Source organism: Fusarium oxysporum, chromosome V (assembly GCF_013085055.1).
Source record: "Fusarium oxysporum Fo47 chromosome V, complete sequence".
NCBI classification, from domain to species: domain Eukaryota; kingdom Fungi; phylum Ascomycota; class Sordariomycetes; order Hypocreales; family Nectriaceae; genus Fusarium; species Fusarium oxysporum.
In genome coordinates this window covers 2168304-2190179 of record NC_072844.1, presented here as the reverse complement: position 1 = coordinate 2190179, position 21876 = coordinate 2168304, and the positions used below count along the sequence as shown (strand labels likewise).

At 50.0% G+C, this 21876-nt stretch overlaps 4 protein-coding genes across 4 annotated transcripts; 1 reads left to right on the top strand and 3 right to left on the bottom strand.

Annotated features, from left to right (window-relative positions):
• Window positions 1-217: 217 nt before the first annotated feature.
• FOBCDRAFT_35623 (uncharacterized protein) lies at window positions 218-4302 on the bottom strand. Its single transcript, XM_059612156.1, has 3 exons — window positions 3606-4302; window positions 2249-3429; window positions 218-2188 (listed from the first exon to the last, which is right to left on the bottom strand). Exons 1-3 carry the CDS (start codon window positions 3917-3919, stop codon window positions 225-227), a joined length of 3459 nt encoding a protein of 1152 aa, XP_059464919.1. The 5' UTR covers window positions 3920-4302; the 3' UTR covers window positions 218-224.
• A 2841-nt stretch (window positions 4303-7143) lies between these two features.
• Window positions 7144-10086, top strand: FOBCDRAFT_134127 (uncharacterized protein; the record flags this gene model as incomplete). Its single annotated transcript, XM_031184154.2, has 3 exons — window positions 7144-7210; window positions 7286-7429; window positions 7490-10086. 3 exons carry the CDS (start codon window positions 7144-7146, stop codon window positions 10084-10086), a joined length of 2808 nt encoding a protein of 935 aa, XP_031039796.1.
• A 698-nt stretch (window positions 10087-10784) lies between these two features.
• FOBCDRAFT_35607 (uncharacterized protein) lies at window positions 10785-15137 on the bottom strand. The gene has a single exon (XM_031184158.3). It carries the CDS (start codon window positions 15059-15061, stop codon window positions 11114-11116), a length of 3948 nt encoding a protein of 1315 aa, XP_031039800.2. The 5' UTR covers window positions 15062-15137; the 3' UTR covers window positions 10785-11113.
• Window positions 15138-16191: 1054 nt separating this feature from the next.
• On the bottom strand, window positions 16192-18325 carry FOBCDRAFT_223477 (uncharacterized protein). The gene is made up of 2 exons (XM_031184149.3): window positions 17638-18325; window positions 16192-17571 (listed from the first exon to the last, which is right to left on the bottom strand). The coding sequence occupies exons 1-2, from the start codon at window positions 17878-17880 to the stop codon at window positions 16492-16494; spliced, it is 1323 nt and encodes a 440-aa protein (XP_031039791.2). The 5' UTR covers window positions 17881-18325; the 3' UTR covers window positions 16192-16491.
• Between the last annotated feature and the right edge of the window lie 3551 nt (window positions 18326-21876).

Genomic DNA, 21876 nt, shown 5'->3' with positions numbered 1-21876 from the left:
CGTCTTTGTCGATGAGTGCCCTCCCTTAACCAGCCAGCTCTGGATTTTTGCGGCCAGACCCTACCCAACCCAACCCAAAAAAAAAGGTATCTATTTTCAAAAAGCAATCTTGCTAAGATGCTGATATCACTCGTTTCCAGAACGCCACGCACGGAAACGAAAATCCCAAAACACCCCTTTCCCACCAAGAACCCCCCCCCCCCCCCCCCCCCCCCCCCAAGACTCTATTCATCATCCGATATGTCGATGACTGGTGTCGGGGGTGGCCTTGGTTGCCTACTAGCATGCCCATTAACCGAACCTTTAGGTTGTGGTGCCGGTGAATCGTCATCAGACTCCTCCGGCTCCCATACTGCAGACCACGTACCATCAGGAGCCACTTTGATGTTTCTTGTCCGAGTGTCGCCATTGCTGATCAGCGAGCGCCTAACTGTCACGAGATAATCATCCACCAAGAGACTGATAGGACGTGCATCGAGTCCACATATTGGACAACCCCATCTGTCCACCAACGAAGGTTCTTCCCCCTGTTGCTGCGGGCCGCCTCCTTTTTGTGGCTCTTTTCCGCTTCTGGTCCCCAAAAACGTTTCTAAATCAAAACATTCCAAGTGCTTGCATTGACTGCCCCTGACTGGAACCGCAACCCTCTGTTTACTGAAAGGGTCTGCCAAGGAGATTGGCAGAGTCTCATCCTGGACGATGATGTCGTCTGAATCCGAGGGACGTAAGCGACATATTATCTTGTACCTCGTTTCCTCTGCTGGGAGGTGTCGTGAGTGTATAAGGTCGGTAATCGCCCCATGGCTCATTGTCTCCACTATCTCAATCGCCATGAAATGCTTATATCCCGGCTTGGAATTCTGTTCAACAACAGGATAGCTGATGGTCATCTTGTTCTCGCCCTCAACTAAGAAATCTGTCAACTCCAGCGGTTGATCTTTATGAAAATGTTGTTTTCGTCGCAGCTCAAGGGACTTCGAATTCAGGTCAAAAAAAATATGGCTAGGCCAGCATGTTGCAGACATCACCCAACCTGACTCAGATGGTTCAGCTTGTGTCTCAGGCTGCACAATCATACGCAGCCGGTAACGACGACAGCCCTCGGAATAGTAGCAAAATGGAACACCAATCCCCTCGATTTTCTTTGCTAACTTTTGTATCTGATCTTTTGTCACGTTGAAAGACAGAGACCGCAGTCCCCTTTGAGGCTCAAGGGCTAGGGGTTGGTATACTAGCTGTCTGACAAACTGATAATGTCGAATTTTGCCAGGATTCAAGGGAACGCGCCTGGGACTGCGTACACCGACATGCTGCAAACCAACTTGAAGTGAGCCATAACCATACGGGCTAGCTGGATAGTCGGCTTCCGGTATTTGCTGAACGGGCCCAGCCAGTGAATACGGATAGCTAGCAACTGGTACTTGGTATGCTGGATTTCGTGGCCCAATCGGCTGAGCGGAATAAACATGAGCTGACGGGGCTGACATCATATTATACTGCGACGTAGATGCCCTACGAGGCGGGTTTAACTGATTGTATGCCGTTTGAAACTGTGGGGACTGCATAGGCTGGCCATGATGATGAGGGTTTATCTGTGAAACTGGACTCGAGACTTGCGGCGTTCCTGCCAGCTGGTGGTGCGGTGCTTGGTTTTCGGTGTATGTCCCGTAAGGGCTAGGAAGCGTCTGGGATGGATGCGCAAACGAGGCTGCTCGTCGTTGTAATAGAGGATTATTTGGCGGTAAAATAGCTGTTCGTGATGGGCCATTCGATGGAATTACAGGAGTGTTAGTCGTAACTGGAGATCCGCGGTTTGGTTGTATGGGGAGCGACCCAGCGCTTGACGACCTGGGTAATGGATGCTGTGATAACTGGGGAGACTGGTAGGCAGTGACAAAATGAGGCGACGATGTTGCAGTATCGATTTGGATGTGAAGGTGATTCGGTCGTCGCGGGCCCTGAATCCCGCTGACACTATTGCCTGTCGAAGGCGAGTGGTTATTCACAGACCCCGGGCTTACCACCCTTGGGTCGCCTACTGAAGGCCTAACAGCGAATGCATCGTAATGCGAGGGGAGAGAAGGAGATGAAGCCGATGCGGTATGCACGGGATAAGATAGGTTAGTTGTTGTAGGTGGTAGCGATTGATGTCCACGTTGTGCAACTATATGAGCACTCGAGCCTGCATCTTTTGGCCGCAAGAGTGAGTAGTTTGTCAAAATAGAAAGCGAATTCTGGGGAAACGTACTGGATGCTGCTCGTTGCGCCGCCGACATAACAAGGTCCCGATATTTCATCGCAATTGCCTCCCTGGCGCGTTTGAGGGTTTCAGGGGGCTCACCGCGAGCCTCGTATGCAGCTTCGTCCTCCCTGTCCTGATCAAAAATGACGTTCATCGCACTTGCTACAGGACCGTCATTTACGCCAAGGCTTCTGCGGCTCATGGTGAACAGCATAGACTGTAGACCTTTGGCTCGGCAGCGTAGGATGAATATCAGCTCAGATGCGAGCAAAGGATACCTTCGTGCCTGAACATTTTGTGAGAGCGTATGCCAGTTTGTTGCCAGCTGGATGAGAAACGCAGAAATGTCTCTAGCCGCTTCTGTATTGGGGAAAACCCTTGAGAACTCGGCGATGGTACTGGGGAAGTTGGCAAACCATTGCAGATGTGCATGGGACATATGTTCATTCTTCCTGAGAATGGTTTGCGCTACGTCAAAGGCAGCATCCAGCAGGTTTGGCTGTACTAATCCAAGGAAGAGCGCATGAATCGGCCCTCTGTTTAAGGACCAAGCACAAAGTGCCTGGTGAAAAGCAATGTAGAAGAAATCCTCGTTCTGGCATGCTTCCGCCAAGATCCTATATCGTGGTTTTTCAACTGTTTCATTCAGGAGCCCGGCATGGACAGCTTGCGCCACGCGGTGCTCGATCGAGTTGTACCATTTTAGACAGATACTTCGGTCTCTGGAATTTCCCGAACTTGTTGCTTCTTGGACCCGAGGGCGCTTTGCTTGATGATCAATAGCAGTGGGTGGTCTTATATGCTGCCTCGAGTTCGCTTCTAGTGGCGCTCCTAGATTTTGAGGGCGTATTTCTATGTGGGAAAGCGGCGAGGCTGTTGCCTGAGGAGCTTGATTAGCCAACGTAGGACCGGTCGCCGTAGGTAGAATTGTCGCTTGAGAGACGTAGTTTTGCTGTGGCATAGAAGTCTTGGGCTGAAGGGAGACGGCGGCTGTAGAGCTTGGGTAGTTGGTATTAGTCGCGACGTGTGTCGAGTCGCTTTGGTTCATGTTACTATCAGAGACTGGCCCCCCAGGCCCTGCGCTGCCTACGTGAGCGCTTGGATCGGGATTAGTGCTGTCGGTTTGATTCGAGACATTCGGGCTTGGTGCGTCGGTCAGCGCCGGAGAGGGTAGGACGGTCGAAGCTCTATCAAACCGAGTCAGAAATGTTGGTGAATGTAAGCAACGTCAACGTTGGTGGCGATACTGCAAATCCTAGAAGGAGATGCAAGGCTACGAGACGCAGCCGAGGATCTGTTGCTTGGCAAAACAGCATGCCTGAGAGGATGGGAAGGGGTCTTTAGTTAGGGGTAGATCATATACCTTGCTGGTTCTCCGGCACTTGGTCGTTGTTCAAATGATTGCTCGGTCGGGTTATTGTCGCGATGTATGTCATTGTCGTTCTGGGTTGGGGGAGCAGCGTCAGACACCTTTCTCTTTTTGTTCCGTTTCCGGGAATTACTGGAGGCTACTGGAGCAAGTCTAGTAGGGTTGGTTGTTGCCGATGGGTCCCCTGTCATCCATGAGCGAGTGCGACCACCAAGGAGGAAATTGACAGTTTGGTTGGAGGAAGCGATCTGTTGAGCATCGGGTGAAGTGATAGCCCGTGACTGATTCGACTTTGAGGTATGTGGCATTTCACAGATGTATGGTGTCTATTGGTATGAAGATCTGGGTCACGATCTAGAGTCGCTGCTTTCGAAACCTGGGCCCGGAACACTACTTAGAATCATGCTTCAACGTCGCCGCTTTTTGAAGTAGAGTGCCGCAAAGTCAATCATGGTTCAGCGAAGTGAATTCGCAAGATTTAGGCAGCGAGGGTCGTGAATCAACATCGAGAGCGAAGTGGTTGAGGTGAGTGAAGTCAAGACAAGACAAGACAAACAGCGATGTTGTCAGCGCAGCTCGACGAGCAAAATCAACCCAACAGCACAGCCTGCAGTGGAAGAAATTTGAGGTCGAAGAAAGGCCGATATCAAGAGCACCAGACTTATCAGAGGGATGGGTGTGCGTAGCTGCGTAGGTAGGTAGATGGATGGATGGATGGATGGGGGGATGTGTGAATATTGTTGGTTGGAGGCAAGCGGAAAAACCCTGGGGCATCCTCACCAACAACGGCCCAACCTCGAAAAGCTGCTAATGAGAAAGGTGCAAGCGCAGGCAGCCGCGCCTTCCATGGCAGAAAGATGATCGAACAAAGGAAGATACCCAAGATAGGTACCTGGGGTATCGCCAACGAAGGAACGCTTCAGCTATAAACAAACAAAGAAAATGGAGGGAAAAGAACGAAGTACGACAAATACACCATACCTAGGTAGTCATAGGTTGACATCTTGCAGTTGTGAGGTATCGAGGTAGCTGCAGTCAGCCGATGTTCGAGTTCTCAAATGGCTGATAGGTATGTTTGGTGGAAGTCTCTATTTGTGTTTACAATTGCGCCTGAATGTCTCAGGCCACAGCATGAACCATATTCCTCGTTGTTATTCAAAAATATATGTTTTATCGAGGTCTGTACCCTTGGATGTTTTCTTTCTCATCGAGATGCTTCCCCTCTCAAAGACCAAATTTGAATTACGCTACCGCTATTTTCGCTCAGACAGTGCTTGGTGGTTATTATGTGATTAGGCGCAACCATAGACCCTTCTTTTTTGTTTGAGAAAAAAAAGTGTGAGAGCGGGGAGAATGTGATGTGATGTGATCTTGGTGTTGGCAATGGCGTTGGCGTTGACTGGGGTTCTCGTTTATTTAAACTCTGGTGAACTAATAAGGCAGGGTAGTTATCCGTTATCGTACTCAAAACATCCGCCGTCAATTATTTGCCTCGAATCGTTGGCTCATACACGCACCGTGTGGAAATCCAATTCTCACCAGACGACGACTCACGTTGCCTTATGCTTCAAACAGCCAAAAGTCGTATTGTGCACAAACCATATTAGTTTGAAGAATTATGCGTTACACGACCTGCGCCCTGCCTCATGTCCTCATATGAATAGTGAGTAACTGGATGTAGGCTGATAAGCAACGTCCCATGAGTTCAAGAACACTGTAATTTCCGTTTGTTTACGAATTTTCTGCTCATATAAAAGCAGGCCCCTACCACGATTCCGGAGAGCCGTGATCATGCTATTATAGAATATCAACATCAATCAAACAACCCTGTAAGTTGTCATAGCAAGTATATGCCAACGTTGGCTTATACTCAAATGGTGTCTCACCCATGGTTATAATCCAGCTTGACATGGGTATCAATGGGGCTTAGGTAGGTTTAAATACCAATAAACAACAGCCAGTTCATTATTGCGCCAGGATTTTTGATTGCACGATAACTACAGAGTGCGAATAGTCACGATGGCATTCCTTACTTTTCTTATGAGCCATATGGCCCTCATCATTTCCATCGTGAATCTAGGGCCACTAGTGAGCACCTTATGACACAACACGTAAGTAGTAAGGTCATATATACTGTCAACAGATGGAAACAGTAAGAACGAGTTCCTCCCATACCCCATTCCATCTGTCTGTTCAAGTCTGGTGATTCTGCAATGCCCGTGTCCGTGACTGCCGGTGAACCATCGCGGGGCCTCAACACCTCAAATCAACGCAATCAGCTCAATATTCAGCCATATCTGTTTGCCTTGTCCCACTCGAAAGCTGGCCCTGACCATGCATTATCACCGGCTTGCTGCATCGCCAGCATTCGCGACCCATGTACAACCACTTCATTCTTCAATAATCTTATCTATCTCACCTACTAGTTGGGTTATCCGTCAAACCGGGTGATCGTTGCTCAGGGAAAAGACCTCTTGCTCAAAGCCAATAACGCAATCTAGGAAGTCAAGACACCAACACCTGCTCCTGCTCATGTCGAGCCCGCTTTGCTGGCATCCATAATATCCTAAAATAGTATCTGCAAAGGGTCGACTGCATCATCCAATCCCGGAGACCCCAGGACTGTACTGGACTGGAGGGGTCGATGCACTGTGTGGAACAAAGTGTTTACTACCTCAACTAGCAGGTCAATTCTTCCCATCACCCATTCTGCTTCTGTCGAACCGTTACCGGCATCTTCTCACCTACTTGATCGACTGTTTTAACAACAAACAGCCTTGAGTCTTCGGGCGTTTTTGATACGATCGGCCGTGCGTGCTGTGACCTAGCCTACAGCCCTTTATCGAAGCCATATGTCTGTGGCCTGGCCCCCAGGGAGCAAGAAAACTTCTGACCTTGAATCGGGGTGTCAAAATAAACTAGTCTAGAGGCTTGCTAAGATATACTAAACTTGCCTAAGTCTTTTCATCACTTAGAAAAGAGGCCCTAGGTTTTCTTGCCTCCTCACCCTTGCTGGGTCGCACCAATCGCAGCCTTCCACGCTAAGGTAGGCATCTCGCCTTGTCCAGGGACCACGCACTTCACACTTCTTCCCCAACCGCGACAACTGCTCCACCCCAGCAAAGCATTCGTACCTTAGCGCACCACTCGAGCGCACTATCATAGCGCACCACCTCAGCCACGGGCGGGCTTGGTGTCTCCTCAAGCTATTATACCCAACTTACGCATCATCTCCAGCTCTTTCGCTGTGGAGAGTTGAACCGACCGAACCTAGCTCTGGCAATACGGCGACGGAGTATTGGTTCGGTGGATGGCGTACAAGTCAGATATCATTCTGTTTCCCTCACTCTACAGACAAGCCTCTTTCTTGGCTACCCGCTGTAACTATCAGGCTCGGTCCCGCGCCACCGTCAGGTTCCGCAGAGTTTCCAACCGCCCTTAAACTGCCACTCCATTCCTCCCTGCACGGCCTCAAACGTCCGACATCAACGCAATCGCCTCAACCATCACCAGCGCATCGCTTCATCACATCATGGCCTCACGAGGCCCCAATGAAGGGTCGCCCAAGCCAGAAGTTGGCGACACCTTGATTGTGATACGTATGTCTATCCTCTGGCTTCCAGTTCTTTGTCTATAGTATCCTCTGATACTGATTTCGTTTCTCAACCCTGCAGATGATTTCCAGGCTCGAAGCTCCGATGAACTTAGTCTTGCGAAGGGCGACCGAGTTGAACTCATAGAACGAGACGACGAGTTTGGTGATGGATGGTTCCTCGGCCGTCATCTGGTAAACAATAACAATGGACTCTTTCCTGAAGGTTGGTGCTTAAAACGTTGCTCTATACCCCACGGCGAGAACATTGATTGACACTTGGCAGTTTACACTAGGCCAGCCCCAAGAAATATTCCCACGAGCACTTTTAGTGCTTCAAAGGCCCAGACTGCTCAGCAAGAACAGGCTCAGAACTCGAGCGCTGATACAGGTACCAAAGAAGAGAACGAGTTGCAACAACCACAAAATAGGAACCCTGTGACATTACCTCTCAATAACGTCAAATCTGAACCCACACTGGTGCCAAGCGAGCCACCTGTGTTGCCCGCCTTGAGCCAGCTAACGACTCAGAATCAGGACAGCCCTGTCTTGCATGAAACGCTCACTGTTATTGACGAGCACATTACCGATTTACGATCACCTGCGAGCAACGGCGGACTCCGAGCGATAGCGAACGATTCTGGAAGCGAATACAGCAGCACCCATCCCGATCAACGAGCATCGTACATCCAAGGTGAAGAGACTGACGAAGAAGAGGAGGGTTTTCATACACGAGACGAAGTCGAATCGTGGTCTCCCGATGATGTTGCCGAATATCTTTTTACGTCGGGAGTCGAAAAGCACCATTGCGAGGTCTTCAGAGACCAGGAGATATCCGGCGAGGTTATCCTCGGTATGGATCAGAGCTCACTGTTCATCAAGGCGTTCGATCTTGGGTCTGTCGGCCGGCGCCTCAAGACTTGGCACAAGATCAAGGCACTTCAGGATGAAGTGAGTAACCAAGGTTTGGAGACACGACGTACGACGCAAACCTTTGGAAACGATGGTTCAGAAGAAGGCCGTAGATCTCGGAGCCGAGCAAACACCCTAACCAATCGGCCCACTTCTATTCAGACGAGGCGACTCTCCTTATCACAGAATACGCCAAAGGCATCTCCAACATTTGGAGGATCTCATGCGCAAGAGAGCTCTAACCGCGCTAGTCATATCAAGCGGCCATCCGCGGCATCGATCAGGGAATTGAACCATTCGCGTCGACACTCTTCGTCAACTGATTTTCGCCAAGCTGGCCCTGCGGCGGCAAGCCCAGCCGTTCCCGTTCCTAGGATCGCGACATCGGGTACTTTCCCCGGAAGCGAGACCGCCCATAAAAAGCAGCCATCATTTGACAGAAACTGGACCCTGGGCAACGCTTATTCGCAACCCCCCCAGCGGCCCCTTTCTTCAACTGGTCTTCAAGATTTACTTAGCCCATCGGGAGCAGAAGCACAGGATTCTACTGTCGATGCTGATCGGGGTTACTTCTCTGGAACAGAGGTGGATGGGAGGAAAAGAAACTTATTGCGAAAGCGCGACAGCAATGCTGAATCGAGAAAGTCAAGCTATGCGGAAGAGCAAAGGGTTAGAAGTGCCACAGCTATGGCACGACAGTCAAGATTCGGTAGCGTGGGGTCTATTGCGGAAGGGGGTATCTCGTCAGCAGCTCAGAAGTACTACGGTATTCAGTCTGGCGCTCATAGGAGAACTGCGTCAGCCGCTTCGGAATCAACGATGAATATGCCGCCACCCAACGACGTTCCTTCACCCACCGTCACCAAACTGGACACTTCAGTCAGTTCCGCTCGCTCAACCGCCTCACCTATCTCATCGAGACATCAAGGTTTCAACTCGGACTGGCTGTCATCAATGGTCAACAAACCCATTGCCCTGGCTGGAGGAAAGGGTATGCGGGCCATATCTGATAACCTTAGCCTTGATCGATCGAAGGCTTCAACTCCAACGGACTCATCGAACAAAGATTTCTTGGTCGACTCACCTGCGCGAACCGGCTCGACAACTCCATCAGGTGGAGCAAGTTTCGATCTTGAATCTCCCGACACTGCCAAGAGTCCCAATACTCCCGTAACCCAGGTCAACAAGAAGGCTGGTAAGAAGGGCAAGAAGGAAACGAGCGCCTACACCCGCGGGCTGCTCAAAATCTCGCCAAAAGAAGCAAGCAAAGATGCCGATTATAGTGGTTGGATGAGGAAGAAGAGTTCCAACCTCATGACAACCTGGAAGCCTCGTTTCTTTGTTCTCAAGGGCCGACGGCTGGCATATTATTACTCAGAAGATGACGACCAAGAAAAGGGACTCATCGATATCTCATTTCATCGAGTTCTACCAGCAGACAATGAGAAACTCACAGGTCTTCATGCTACGATCACAAGCCTTGGAGGTCAGTCAATGCCTGCATCCCAGAATGGCGATGACAACTTGGAGAAGGGGGATGACTCTATCTTCATCTTCAAGCTGGTTCCTCCCCGAGCTGGCCTGTCCAGGGCTGTGAACTTCACAAAGCCAACCGTTCACTACTTCGCTGTTCCCAATCTAAAGCAAGGTCGCCTATGGATGGCGGCCTTAATGAAGGCAACAATTGATCGAGATGATACGAAGCCCATCACTACGACGTACCAACAAAAGACAATTTCTCTTTCTAAAGCCAAGCAGATGCGTCATCGCCCACCGGCTCTGATGAACCTCGACGAAGGGGCTGAAGAGGACGCTGGTTCGGCCCGAAAGGAAGCCAACGGCCTGGGAATTTCATACGACGAAGCTGACAGCGGTGTTTCTGGCGTCGACAAACTCGCGGGCCAAAAGGCTGAAGAAGCCAAGTCAAGCCTCGAGTCCGAGAAAGAGAAAGAGATCCCACAGACAGCTTGATCAATGCCACGCACACGGCATTACTTACAAATTTCTTTTTAATTGGTGTGAGGCGTATCTGGTCCTTCCCTAACAAAACTTCCCTTACACATTTTCCTACCCCCTTCTCATATAGAAGTCTAATCCTTTTATTTTTACTTGATACCTCGGGCGCAGGGGAAATATGGAAATCTCAATAAGATATGGTGATGAAACAAACAGACGTGGATGGAATGCTATGCAATGGAAAGTGGAGGAGAATCTCAGCTCATCCCTTTGGTAGTGGATATGCATGGGCCGCGACTGGCGAACAAGAACGAACAAGAATGTCATGTTACAAGAGACAATGATGATGAGGACGGCTTTTGTTACTGGCATTTTTACAAACATGAAGCCTAAGGATGATTTGCTGAGCTGGAGAAAATGAGCGTCCCTCTGAATGGGGTACGTACTAGTGGCTTGAAATCTTGTTTTTCTCGTGGTCGTAATGTGAACGAAGATCTTGGCATTTGAGTGACACAAACCTATTGCAATCGAGAGCCACCTGGACTGGATGGGGAGTTTTCTGTTGAGCACAGAATACGGATTGAGTTCGGGGGGCGGGCAGTTAAGCTCTGAACTTCACATAGCCTCACGCAAATGCAATGAATGCAGGGAAAAGTTCATGAAATATCGAATTGGATAAGACGATCGCTTGCTCTAGAGGTATATGAGACAAGAGAAGAAAGGGGCATCAATCGCCCCAACAAGAAACTCCATGTACCTTTTTGGATCAAGCTTCTTGGCTCGACATGTAACCCTATCATGAAAAAATTGCCCGAAAGCATACAGGGTCCTTTGTTTGGGACGTTTGAGCCTTGGTAAAACAAGTCCAGCGCCCCTGGGTCGTATCCGTCGTTAGACCATCCAAACGCCATGAAAAGCATTGTACCCTACTCTAGTATTCCACTACCTCTTTCTAACCCTCGCAGTATCCTTGAACTTGACTCTGGTCAATCCAGAGGTGACAGCTCAGTGACTGTAACAGCAACAACATCAAATCACGATCTCAAACCTTCTGGTTCATACCCGTCAGAAGCTGTCGAATGGATTTCATGAGGTGCAGCTCGATCCCTTCGAAGTTGCCAACAGCCTCACCCTCACCAGGTGGTGGGACAATGCTAGCGTCTGCTATGCCTAGTACTCGGTCAATAGCGGACAACGTGACAGCCTCCGCTTTGGCTTCGCCAAGCTTTGGGTTGAGAGCTTTGACTGAGACATCCTTGAAGCCATTGATGGACGCAAGAACTTTGGCATCAAAGAAAGGCAGCGTCTCGGCAGCAGAAGGGGAGCCAGAAGACGCGGGCCCAGGTGTGGGACTCTTTGATTTCATGTAAGCATCAACAACCTGGCGGATGCCCTTCATGCAAATCGTCTCCATTTTGTCGTTCTCGGTCGCTTCTTTTTTAAGGCCGATGCAGCGGTTGAGTGCTGACATGACAATCCCTTCGGCCTTGGGGTTACGAGCCTTCTTAAGGTTTTCAATCAGGCCGCTCTTCAGCTTGACAACTGCAGCGAGCAACTTGGGCTCGATGGCATAGCGGGCCGTGGGAGACGCTGCTGAAACCGATGGGGTGCGGTTCACAGGAGTGGCAGGCTGTTGTTGCGCCTGTGGCGGTCCAGTTCCAGGCACAGTCTTCGCAGCTGCAGCCAGAGGCACTGGGGGATGGGGATGGTGCTGCTGTTGCTGCTGCTGCGCAAGGGGTGCGCCAGCAGCAGCAGCTGTAGCATTGGCGTGCCCTTCCTCGCTCTTGATCGGTGTGTTTGCTGGTGGGGGTGGCCGTGGTGCGTATGGAGAGCTGTAAGTACCCTGCGGAGGCACCCCAAGCTGTGGGCGCGCAGGGGCTGGCGGAGGCCCGTAACCTGGTGGTAGCTGTGCTGGCGCCGGCGGTTGTGATGCCACCGCTACTGGGGCTGGTTGACCAGGCGCTGGTGGTGATGCAGACGCACCATATGGCTGCGCTGGCCGCCCTGGCTGTGTTTGCTGTGCCGTATATGTTGGCATATGATAACCAGGAGGTGCCTGGCCAGGGGGGTAGCCAGGAGCTCCAGGTGCCATATGCTGGGCATTATAGGCATACGGAGCTGGATATTGACCATACGCGTGTGTTGCTGCACGATCTGGTGACGAGGCTTTTCTCTTCTTACCAGCATCGAGTTCAACACCTGGAACACGAGACCAAAGGTTCGTAGTCTCATCTTTTCTGAAAGCCTCATTTCCAATAAGATTATGACGCACACTACTTTCCCAGCCTTTCGTTTCTGTATGGAAGTAGAACCAGGGATATCTCTGACAAATGCGCTTGTAAATCTGTTTGAGCGTAAGGCCGTCCGGTCCAGCCGCGGTAAGCGTTTCGTCGATAAGCACACCATAGTTCTTGTTCGGCTTTTGGAGCTGTTCTTCGGTGTAGTCCTCGATCTTGAGCTCCAAGGGAGGGGATTTTGGTCGAGCTTTTTTCTCCTTCTTTTCTCTTGCTCGCCTCTCTGCATCTGAACCTTCAGCACCGTCCTCCCGAGGCTTGCGAGGTTTGTACTTGCGTTTTTCTGGTCTCTCCGAGGATCCTTCCGGCAAAGGATGTTTTCGGGGCCGTCCGACCTTACGTTTGATTGGCGGCTCTACTGGAGGCGCCTGTGGCAAGGTCTTCTTGGCCATCTCTTGCTGTTGCTTCTTCAGCAGCCGCTGCTCTCGTTTCGACATAATGCCATTCTTGGGTGGCCTGCCAGGCCCCCTCTTTTTGGGTATCTGAGGCATCAAATGTCCTTGATGGGGATCAAGCATGCCCTCATGCTTCAATCCGGATTCTGCTCCTGCAATTGTCATGTCATCGATATCCATGTCCATATCCATGTCCATGTCCATGTCCATTTCCGCATCCATTTCACCATCTGCCTCCTCTTCCATATCAGCTTCAGCCTTGGCCTCCTTTTCTTGGACTGTCTCCACTGTTTGGATGGCTGCTGGCTCCTCAGCTTCTGCTTCTGCCTCAGCCTCATCTTCATCGCCGTCACCAAAGTCAGGAGACTCAGGTGGGCTGGCCACATCAGACAACTCATCGCTCGTGTCCTGAATTTCGCCGTTACCATGTGCAGACTCAAAATCGAAACTCATCTCTTTTCCGCCTTGGGCGTGTCGCTTTTTGAGGGCCATGACGGGTTCTTCCTCGATATCCTCCTCGGCACCCGTTCGGCCCCTCTCAACTCCATTGATGAGAAATCGGAAGTCGACGTCTTTGATTTGCAATCGATCGCCGCATCGCAGGACGAGCTTTTCGCGATTGTAGTGCACATCCTCACAGAAGAACCCATTCTTATGAAGGGGTATAGCTTCAAAGACACCCATGTCTTGATTGTATGCGATCTTCAAATGCTCCCGGGAAATTGCTTTCGTCTTGGAAGCAATGTTTGGACCCGGTGAGTGAATACCAATGAACGGAACATGGTATGGCGAGGGACGCAGAGAGCCCAAATCAACTGCTGCAGCACCAGGCGTATGAGAAACATATTGTCGGTTAGAAATCATGTTTTCCTGAGCTTGTGCTGCCGCTTCATCCAAGTCGTGCTGTGATGACCCCTGTGTACTCGTCTTACGCCTTTTTGTTGGTCGGGGGTTTTCCCCAGTATCTGATTCGGGACCCAGCATACCTCCCTCTTCACTGACATAGGATTTGCTGAACTTGCTTCGATCTGGGTGTATCGGGGAAGGTGGCGGGAGACCTAAGTGTACGTTCTCTTCAGTACGTCGCCGATACTCTTCGGCACGTCTTTCGTCACGGCGTGCTTGCTCCAGCGCACGCTGATCTCGTCCAATTATGACAGCATAGGTGGTCATCTGAAACACGCTGTCGGCAAATTCAATACGTGCAAAGGATTCAAGAGCCTTGTGGGAATCTGTTTGGCGCGTCGAGTTTGTCGGGGCGATGCCTTGGAAAGACTCGTCTAACGGGTTAGGCAAAGTGACCTGAGCTGGTGTGACTGTGGGAGGTGGTGACATGGCTGTCGCGGCCCCTGACATTGTAGCCAGTGCCATCATCATGTAAGCGTGCTGGTTGATGGTGGGCATCGATGCTGCAGCATAAGGAGTCGACGGCGCAAACTGTTCTCCCAAATTGTCGGCCTGCATCTGTAGCTGCAAGGGTGTAGATTGTTGAGCTTGATCAACGTTTAATGTTGCAGCCGCATCGCGAGGGGTAGAAGCGTCAAGCATGGTGTGATCACCAGACTTAACATTCACATGAGCTGAGGCCGCGGTATTCAATGGCATCTCCAGCTGTTGCTGTGATGTTGATGTGGTAGCATTAGCGGCTATGGCAGGAGCGCTCGGGACGCCGTGAGTCGAGGGCGGCGTAGATGGTGAAGGTCGAGAGTCCGACACTTTCGCTGGGGCAGAAGATGCTGATTCTTGGTTAGGGGTTGCGGCCTTTGGTGCAAGAGCAGCCGAAGGTTCTTCGGGTGAAGGATTTAATGAGACTGTTGGAGGAGAAGCAGATGCAGTTGGTACGATGGCAGTCGAGGGAGGCGCGGGAGTGGATGTGGAAGTTGACTTTGAAGCGTCGACGGTCTTGGCCATAGTCGAAGAGGAGGAAACCCCAGCAGAGTTTCCGTTTGAATTTGAGCTTGAAGTTTGAATTGAGGCAGAAGCAGAAGCAGAAGCAGAAGCAGAAGGCGCTGGGACTGGGGGTTTGGCCGGTGCCGGGTCAGCAACTTTTGAATCGCGGTTTTCGTCGTTGCTCGTCGGTGAATGCGAAGTCACGTTTATCTTTGTCGCATATGGGGTGGGAGTCGCATTTGATGGCGTCGCAGCTGGTGAAGACGCAGCTTGTGTTTGTGTTTGTGTTTTTGTTTCTGTTTCTGTTTCTGTTGATGTCGTTGTCACGGTCCTGGATGCGACAGCCTGGGTATCTCTGTCGGCACCCAGGCTGTTTTGCAGGCCATTCAGGCCAGCAATGGACGAAGTCATCGCTGCTCGTGCGACCAGCTCCTTCGTCACTTCGCCCTCACCTCAGGGTGTAATCCAGAAGGTATCGCCGTTGGCTGGAGACGGGGAAAATAAAAGGTTCAAGCGGGCGAGGCTTTCTGGGTCCTTTGAGCCGCGATAACTGAGATGGTCAGGGCGGGCTAGGCTGCACGTTTTGATAGGTCAGCTGAGGGGCTTCCTTCCTTCACGGACCCCGAGTCTCCTCTTACTTGCTAGATTGGCGGTTGACCGCGATGTTTTGCGCCGCTAGTACGCTTTGGGTAATCAGGAAGTCGCAATCACGAATATGACCTTGTTGGGTTGCACTTTCCCAGGCATTTACTTGTGCGAAGATTGAAGGAACCAGTTTCGATATTGTTTTAACAAGAGGCAGGTAGAGAAGACATAAATCACCTTTGTAAGGTAGACGACTCTGATAAGCAAGTGTTACCTCAGGCAAAGACCTTACTGCATCTTCCCTTGAGTAAGGTACACATGGTGGTACTCAAGTTCTTTCCCCGCGCTGTCAGCCACCTACCTGAGTTGTAGGTTTATTCCTTATTGTTCAGGAACCAAAATAGAGATCTCTAGGAACAATGCTTCAACTTTCATAGGTAAACAAAAGCCGATCTTATTCATTTTCTCAAATCCTCAATAACATAAAAAAAACCAATCTTCAATGTCACTCAGACCCAGCCCCACTTTGTCACTTCTGAGTGACTTGTATTATGTTCGAAGACTTATCAATTCTAGCATGTTATATCGTACCGTCCTGACTTGACATTTCTGGGGACTCTCATTCTGTATATGACAATTTAGTTGGGGACCAGTAGTGCAATCTTTTGCGTTTTCCCTTACTGCGCCAGCCTACCCTGTTGCTCAGGGTGTAAATGAAGCTATCTGCACATAAGCATTTCGATGAGCATAATGAAGTTCCTATTCCGAATCAGATAGGGTTCCTTAAAACCATTCAATTGAACGATTAAGCGTGGCCCCTCACTCGGGAGTACTTGTTAACATTTAAAAAATGACAACCCAGCGAGTTACATTCAGAAACTAGGTAGCCATGTTATATTCTACCTTCACTCTGTGCAATGCATGACGAGTATATTGAGAAGCCTATCGAGACTCACGTTTTCACAAAATATTCAGAGCAAGGCTTATCATCAACTAACATGAATAATGCTATAGCAATTTATGGTCAAAATACGCCCATCAAATCGAACACCACATAACAAACTCTAAGGACATTTTCGATATTGGATGCTAACATATAGTTTCTACGATGCAGACTATCCTTTGATGTTCTCATACCGAGAAAAGAAAAGACGACCACCCAAAGTTGATACCCATATCGTCCGAGAAGAAACAAAACGCCATGCGAAATGCGTATTCATAGGGTCTTCGTAGCATACAGTGAAAGCGCCGAAAGTTCAGTGAAGCAGGGCCTCATGCTCAGTTGAAAATGTACGGTGAGAGTATCGCTTTGTCAATCGTTCCGAAAGACGATACGCTCCATGGCAGAGCATGCCTGCAAAGAACCCCACAGCATCGTTCCTGAAAGCGAGAATTCCAGCAGTGGTCATGAGCATGACAGTCCATCTCTCAAGACGTTCATCATCTGAAAGATCGCGTTGTCGAAGCAGTCCCTGACCTGCAGCCGTGTTCCATAAATCGGTGGCTCCTTGGTTGAGACTGTTGCCCACCTTAGCGAGCTCGAGACCAGCTGCTATCACCATGATGCCAAGAAGACTCTTGGGGTAGTGCTTCAAGAGATCTACGAGAGTTTCGCCAAACATAAGCCCCAGTACTAGCTTGAAAGCTCCCAATACGACGATGCTGGAGCCACTTCGAGCTCCGAAGCGATATTGGGCGGCCAATCCCCCGGCACCATGGCAGACAGGCATACTTCCAAACCAGGTGCTGCTCAAGTTCATCAGCGCAACGCTGATTCCGATTGATGTCACCGAGGGAGTGGGAAGTTCGGGTAGAAGATCCTGGGACAGTGCACTGACGGCGATGATAGAGTTGAGTGTGGTCAGAGGCAGTTGTCCGATGGCCATCCACAGGGCAGGCGAATCACCATTTCCGACCCAGTGCGGCATGACAAAGCGAGGGTGCCAAGCATAAAGCCACGGGAGGCTTTCGTGAGAAATAGCGACCTGAATAAAGGCAAATAAAAGGGCTAATATAAAGAAGAGCAAAGCATAGGGGAACCGGGAGAGCTTTTGTGTGCCGATTAGAACGAGGAAAGCGATCAAAGCCCACACACGGTTATCAAGAGCTGGATGGCCCCAGTGCAGAGGCTGAAGCAGAGAAGATCCGGCGCCGAGAATCAACGAGAGGCCTGCTCCCAACTGAATACCCTTTACTACTGGGAGTGGTACAACACGGACAACCCCCTTCAGGAGACCTGTAACACTCATGATGAGTACGGCAGCACCAACCCATTGGCCTGCAGCCGTTACGACACCCATAGGAGAGCCATTCTGGATGGCTGCTGAGGCAATAGCCTATACAGTAACACATGAGGTAAGCCTTGTTGTAATTTGACACGAATGTGTTGCTCGGATACTCACCTTCATGGGCTGAACAGGTAAAGGAATACCATAGAATACGCCAGTGAGGATATTGAACAAGCCCGTGAACACCAGTGTACTTCCCAAATCGATGGATCCTTGTGCTGCCAAGGCAATCATCAAAGGCAGCAAGGTGCCAAGATCACCCAGTGACCCCGATATTTCAGCCCATGGCGCTGTCTGTAGAGTCGTAAAGTTGTTGCGGTTGAGACGCCGTAAATCATTTGCCCACGAAGGTGCCATCTCACGTGCGTTCGACCGTTAAAATGGGCAATACGCGTGGTTCTAGGTGGTGCTGACTTGGCACTCGACTATCACTATTCGATCTTGAACTTGCGATTATATAGACCAGGGTGGTGGTAGGTGTTAGGTACCTAGATAGGTTGGCTGTATATCCCAAGGTCTCGGCCTATGCGTAGTATTGGGCGCATACAGAAATGGAATGGTTAGGACAATTAGTGAAAGGTTGGCGAGCAAGGCCCAATCAACAATGACGACGATCTAAGTTGAGAAGATGCATTCGAGTCGCCCGAGGTGAGAAATAATTCTGGACTATTGAAACAGAAGGTCGAAAGAACTAGCAAAGGAAAATGGCGCAGTGAGGAGTGTTCTTATGAAAGGACTAACATCGCCGAATCCGCTGTATCCCCTTTCATGGCTCTTATCAAGGGTGTCAGACACGTGTGGGACAAGGCCAAGTGATCAAGATGTTACATCTCCTAGGTTCTATTGTGGTCAGCTGTTAGTCCTGTATTAGTGTTGATGGACCCATAAGAATGAAGCGATATGTCCTCCGAATAATACACTGACTACCCTATACCAATATCTTATCTCACGTCGCCAGTAAGAATTAGACAATCTTCACGAAGTAATTGAGGAAACTCTAGCTACGACCACTAAGTGCCAATCTGGGCCCAAGCCCAACTATCCAATCTTGGTTGTTACCCAATAGTCTGACGAGGAGTGATGCATGCATGGATAGGCCAGAGATCTGTTGATGGAACACTTTAACAATAGGCGACCTCGCACAACACCGTGTTGCTGATTACCAGCATCGGGATTTAAAATGTAGTATGCAAAGTAAAGGTGTTGCTTACCGTGTCTGACAGAAAAATAAAGTTTCATAAGAACTTACCACTAGGTATTCAGGATAGTTATTGCCAAAGGCTGAGCATATCAGAAAATCAATACGCCTGGGCTACAAATAGCGTCAAAGCGAGCCCTGCCATGCGAGTGAACATTTGTCTCATCATCGACAAGATTGGCTATCATACATCTGGAGTCGCTCACAGAAAACAACAAGCAGAGCAACTTCAGGGCAACTTATATACAGGTTTATCATGATTTCCTAGGCGGAGAACAACTACATGCGCATGGATTTCCGGTGCTCAATGTTGGTCAACCCCAGAGGAAAGTATCGATCATCCAGTGGAAACACTGACCGCCCCCAAAATGATACATTCGGACCTCGACAGCGCCTGACACTATAAAGCTATTAACCCATTCGATGTTGCCTGGCCGAAGTCCCATAGTCGGGTTCATTGGTGACGATATACCACTAATTACGCACCCCATACTTCCGCGGATTCGTTCCTAGCTTGGCGTCGTACGCAGGGTCGGTATTTCGTAACATTCTCGTTTATGGAAGGCTAGAAGGCATGCCGAACCCCCAGCAGATACAAAAGCCCCCGGACCACCGTGACCGCATCCGTGTTTCTCCAAACTCGATATCTTGGCCTGCCGTGATATTTGTACCATTTCCTCAGGCTGTTGGCCAAGCTCGGCTCCGGCCGCTGGGGATGCCTCAATGTACTATGTATGTTTCGAGGCGTAAAGGTCTGCCTACCCAGCCACGGCTGTACTCACATAACGGTAATAGCAAAACCTCGCCAGGCTGGTAAGGGTTTTCAGTTCGAGCCAGGCAGGCGAATTGTTGCCGTGTAGAGGCTCTCACTTACAGCCGTAGATAAGCATGATATTTCGTAAAGGCGCTCTCCTTCAAGTTTACGTACTAATGGCCTATGACCTCATCACACTACTAATGTAGGCGGTTGTCGCGCTGGGGTGAACTCCCGGTGATAGCGAGGTGTCCCGGCCACAAGTCGGCAACTAGGGCGCGAAACCTTGCAGGCATAGCCGTTTTATCCCTCGTCTCCGGGACTTCGAGCCGGGATTTCAATTGAGAGAACTCCGGGCCTGGACTTCTGACTTCTGAATCCAACGAGTACCAGCTCACAATCCTGCCTGTGAATAAACCATATCGGACATAGAAAAGCGAACTGATGTCCATCGAGAGAGTTTCGAGGCTTGCAGTGGCACCAATCCGTATGCTTTCAGTGGTCAGCCATGGGATGCCGACTCTCCACTTTCCACGCCAAGCCGGCAGCCCAGCGCTCTCTCATGATGCTAGCAGACCCATACCATGCAGCAGTAAACCCATGTTGTGTTATCCAGAGTCGTTAGAAGTTAGCAGGATGAGACTTTGTTTGTGGATGGCGACAAATGTTGATCGTGAATCTTGGTGTTAACAACCTCTTTCATCTCAAGATCTTCTCCGGTACGTTGGTTGTTGAATGACAGTCGGTCGCAAGTTCGTGGATAGCGCCGGAAACAAAGGATGCATGCTTCTTCCCGGCATTGAAACTGGGTCGATAAGGCTTGATTTCAGACTCGGTCGCTGGATCCTTGCATGTCAGGTCAAGCAAAGCTTTTAGCTTGCACAGTGTCGCATGTAATTGTGGAGATTCGGGGAAAAGATGTGGAGAGTTGTTTTTTGGAGGATCTCCCCTTCGGATGGAACCTAGCAGGCCCAGGTAACAAGGTGAAAATGAGAGTGACTGAGAAGTCCTTGTAGAGCGGCGGCGTGCCCGAGGCCGCTATCCGTCGGAGCCTGATAACAGAGTATGATCACAAGAAGCAACAGGCCTGAAGCACATTCTAAAGGCAATATGTATTTGGAAGCTTGGCGATGGCTCATGCAATATCATGAAGACAACAGCCTGCGCTAAGCTTTGCGCATTTGTTTGATTGGTCACTCAAGAGCTGCCGAGACACAGATGTTGATCAAGTTGGCAAAGCATAATCTCCCATAACTCATGTAATTAAACAGAGGCTGAAAATAAGAAAAACAACAATGCAGAAGGGTAAACCGACCCTTTACGAGAACCGTCCAGGAACGGCACGAGGCTGGATACTGAATTTGTCGTCATTTCGGAGACTTCGCGCAATCTCTCGTGCATGATACCCATCGTCCTACCAGAGATGGGCTTGCTGTGATGGATGGAGGCGGTACCCGTTTAAATCGATTCCGTTGCAGCCGACGGGACGGAGTTGACAGCCTTCCATGGGCAATTGCCTCCCTATATTGGAGAAGTAAATTCGCGCAAGTTGTTGGTGGGAAAGCAGCACTATACCGTGTGTAGACTGTCATATTCAAAACCTCGAGCTTTGCTCGCTGCAGGCATTTTTGCTTCCTCCCTCGTGGGCTGTGGAACCCATGAATGAATGGACGCAAGTGGTATAGAGCCTCGACCTCCCCACATGGGCGATTGACAATCTCACCGCACCGTTTCTTCAGTTGCCGTGTTCCGAGTTGCGCATTGGTCAAGGCGAGCTGTTTTCTTGGTGTGTTCCAGCAGTTTTTTTTTTATCCCGCGGCAATGTTGATGAGCAGTACAGACTCATCGTGTATCTCCGCTCGTACCTTGCACCGGGACTAGCGTCCCTGTATAGGCGGCCCGTTCGTGGAGAGCGGAATTGACCAAGCATTGAGTGGTATGAGCATCGGGTCTTTGTAATCTGGTGACATGGAAGCTACCTCGGAATGAGGTATGGGTTGCGTCGATTTAGATAAAAAGTCAATTGAGTGAGCGATTATTGATTGCTATGAATGACAGTCAGTCAATTAAATTTCGTAGCTGTAACAGAGAAAGAGGTGTTGCCTGGAATATCCCTCGTTGTAAGTTGGGAAGTTGCTACTTCAGCTCCGTTACCTGGCCCTTGCCATTGCCTACACTCCCGTCGTCATGGGTGTACCTATCTTTTCTCACCATCAGCGAAGCTTCCCAAAGACAGATTGGAATATCTCGTCTTTCATCTCTCTTCTCTTGTCCACCCCAGCATCGTCCTAGGTACAACTACATACTCCTTTTCGCACCTCAAAAACTCCCTTCTTTCGGCCTCTCAGACACGCCCATATCAGCAAAATTCCAATCGATCTACATCCTTGTCAGTGACAAT

Coding starts and splice junctions, on each gene's coding strand:
- FOBCDRAFT_35607 (XM_031184158.3), bottom strand. CDS start 15,061: ATGACTTCGTCCATTGCTGGCCTGAATGGCCTGCAAAACAGCCTGGGT.
- FOBCDRAFT_223477 (XM_031184149.3), bottom strand. CDS start 17,880: ATGGCACCTTCGTGGGCAAATGATTTACGGCGTCTCAACCGCAACAAC. Junction 17,572..17,637: donor TACCTGTTCAGCCCATGAAG/GTGAGTATCCGA, acceptor GTTACTGTATAG/GCTATTGCCTCAGCAGCCAT.
- FOBCDRAFT_35623 (XM_059612156.1), bottom strand. CDS start 3,919: ATGCCACATACCTCAAAGTCGAATCAGTCACGGGCTATCACTTCACCC. Junction 3,430..3,605: donor AGTGCCGGAGAACCAGCAAG/GTATATGATCTA, acceptor TCGGTTTGATAG/AGCTTCGACCGTCCTACCCT. Junction 2,189..2,248: donor GGCGCAACGAGCAGCATCCA/GTACGTTTCCCC, acceptor TGCGGCCAAAAG/ATGCAGGCTCGAGTGCTCAT.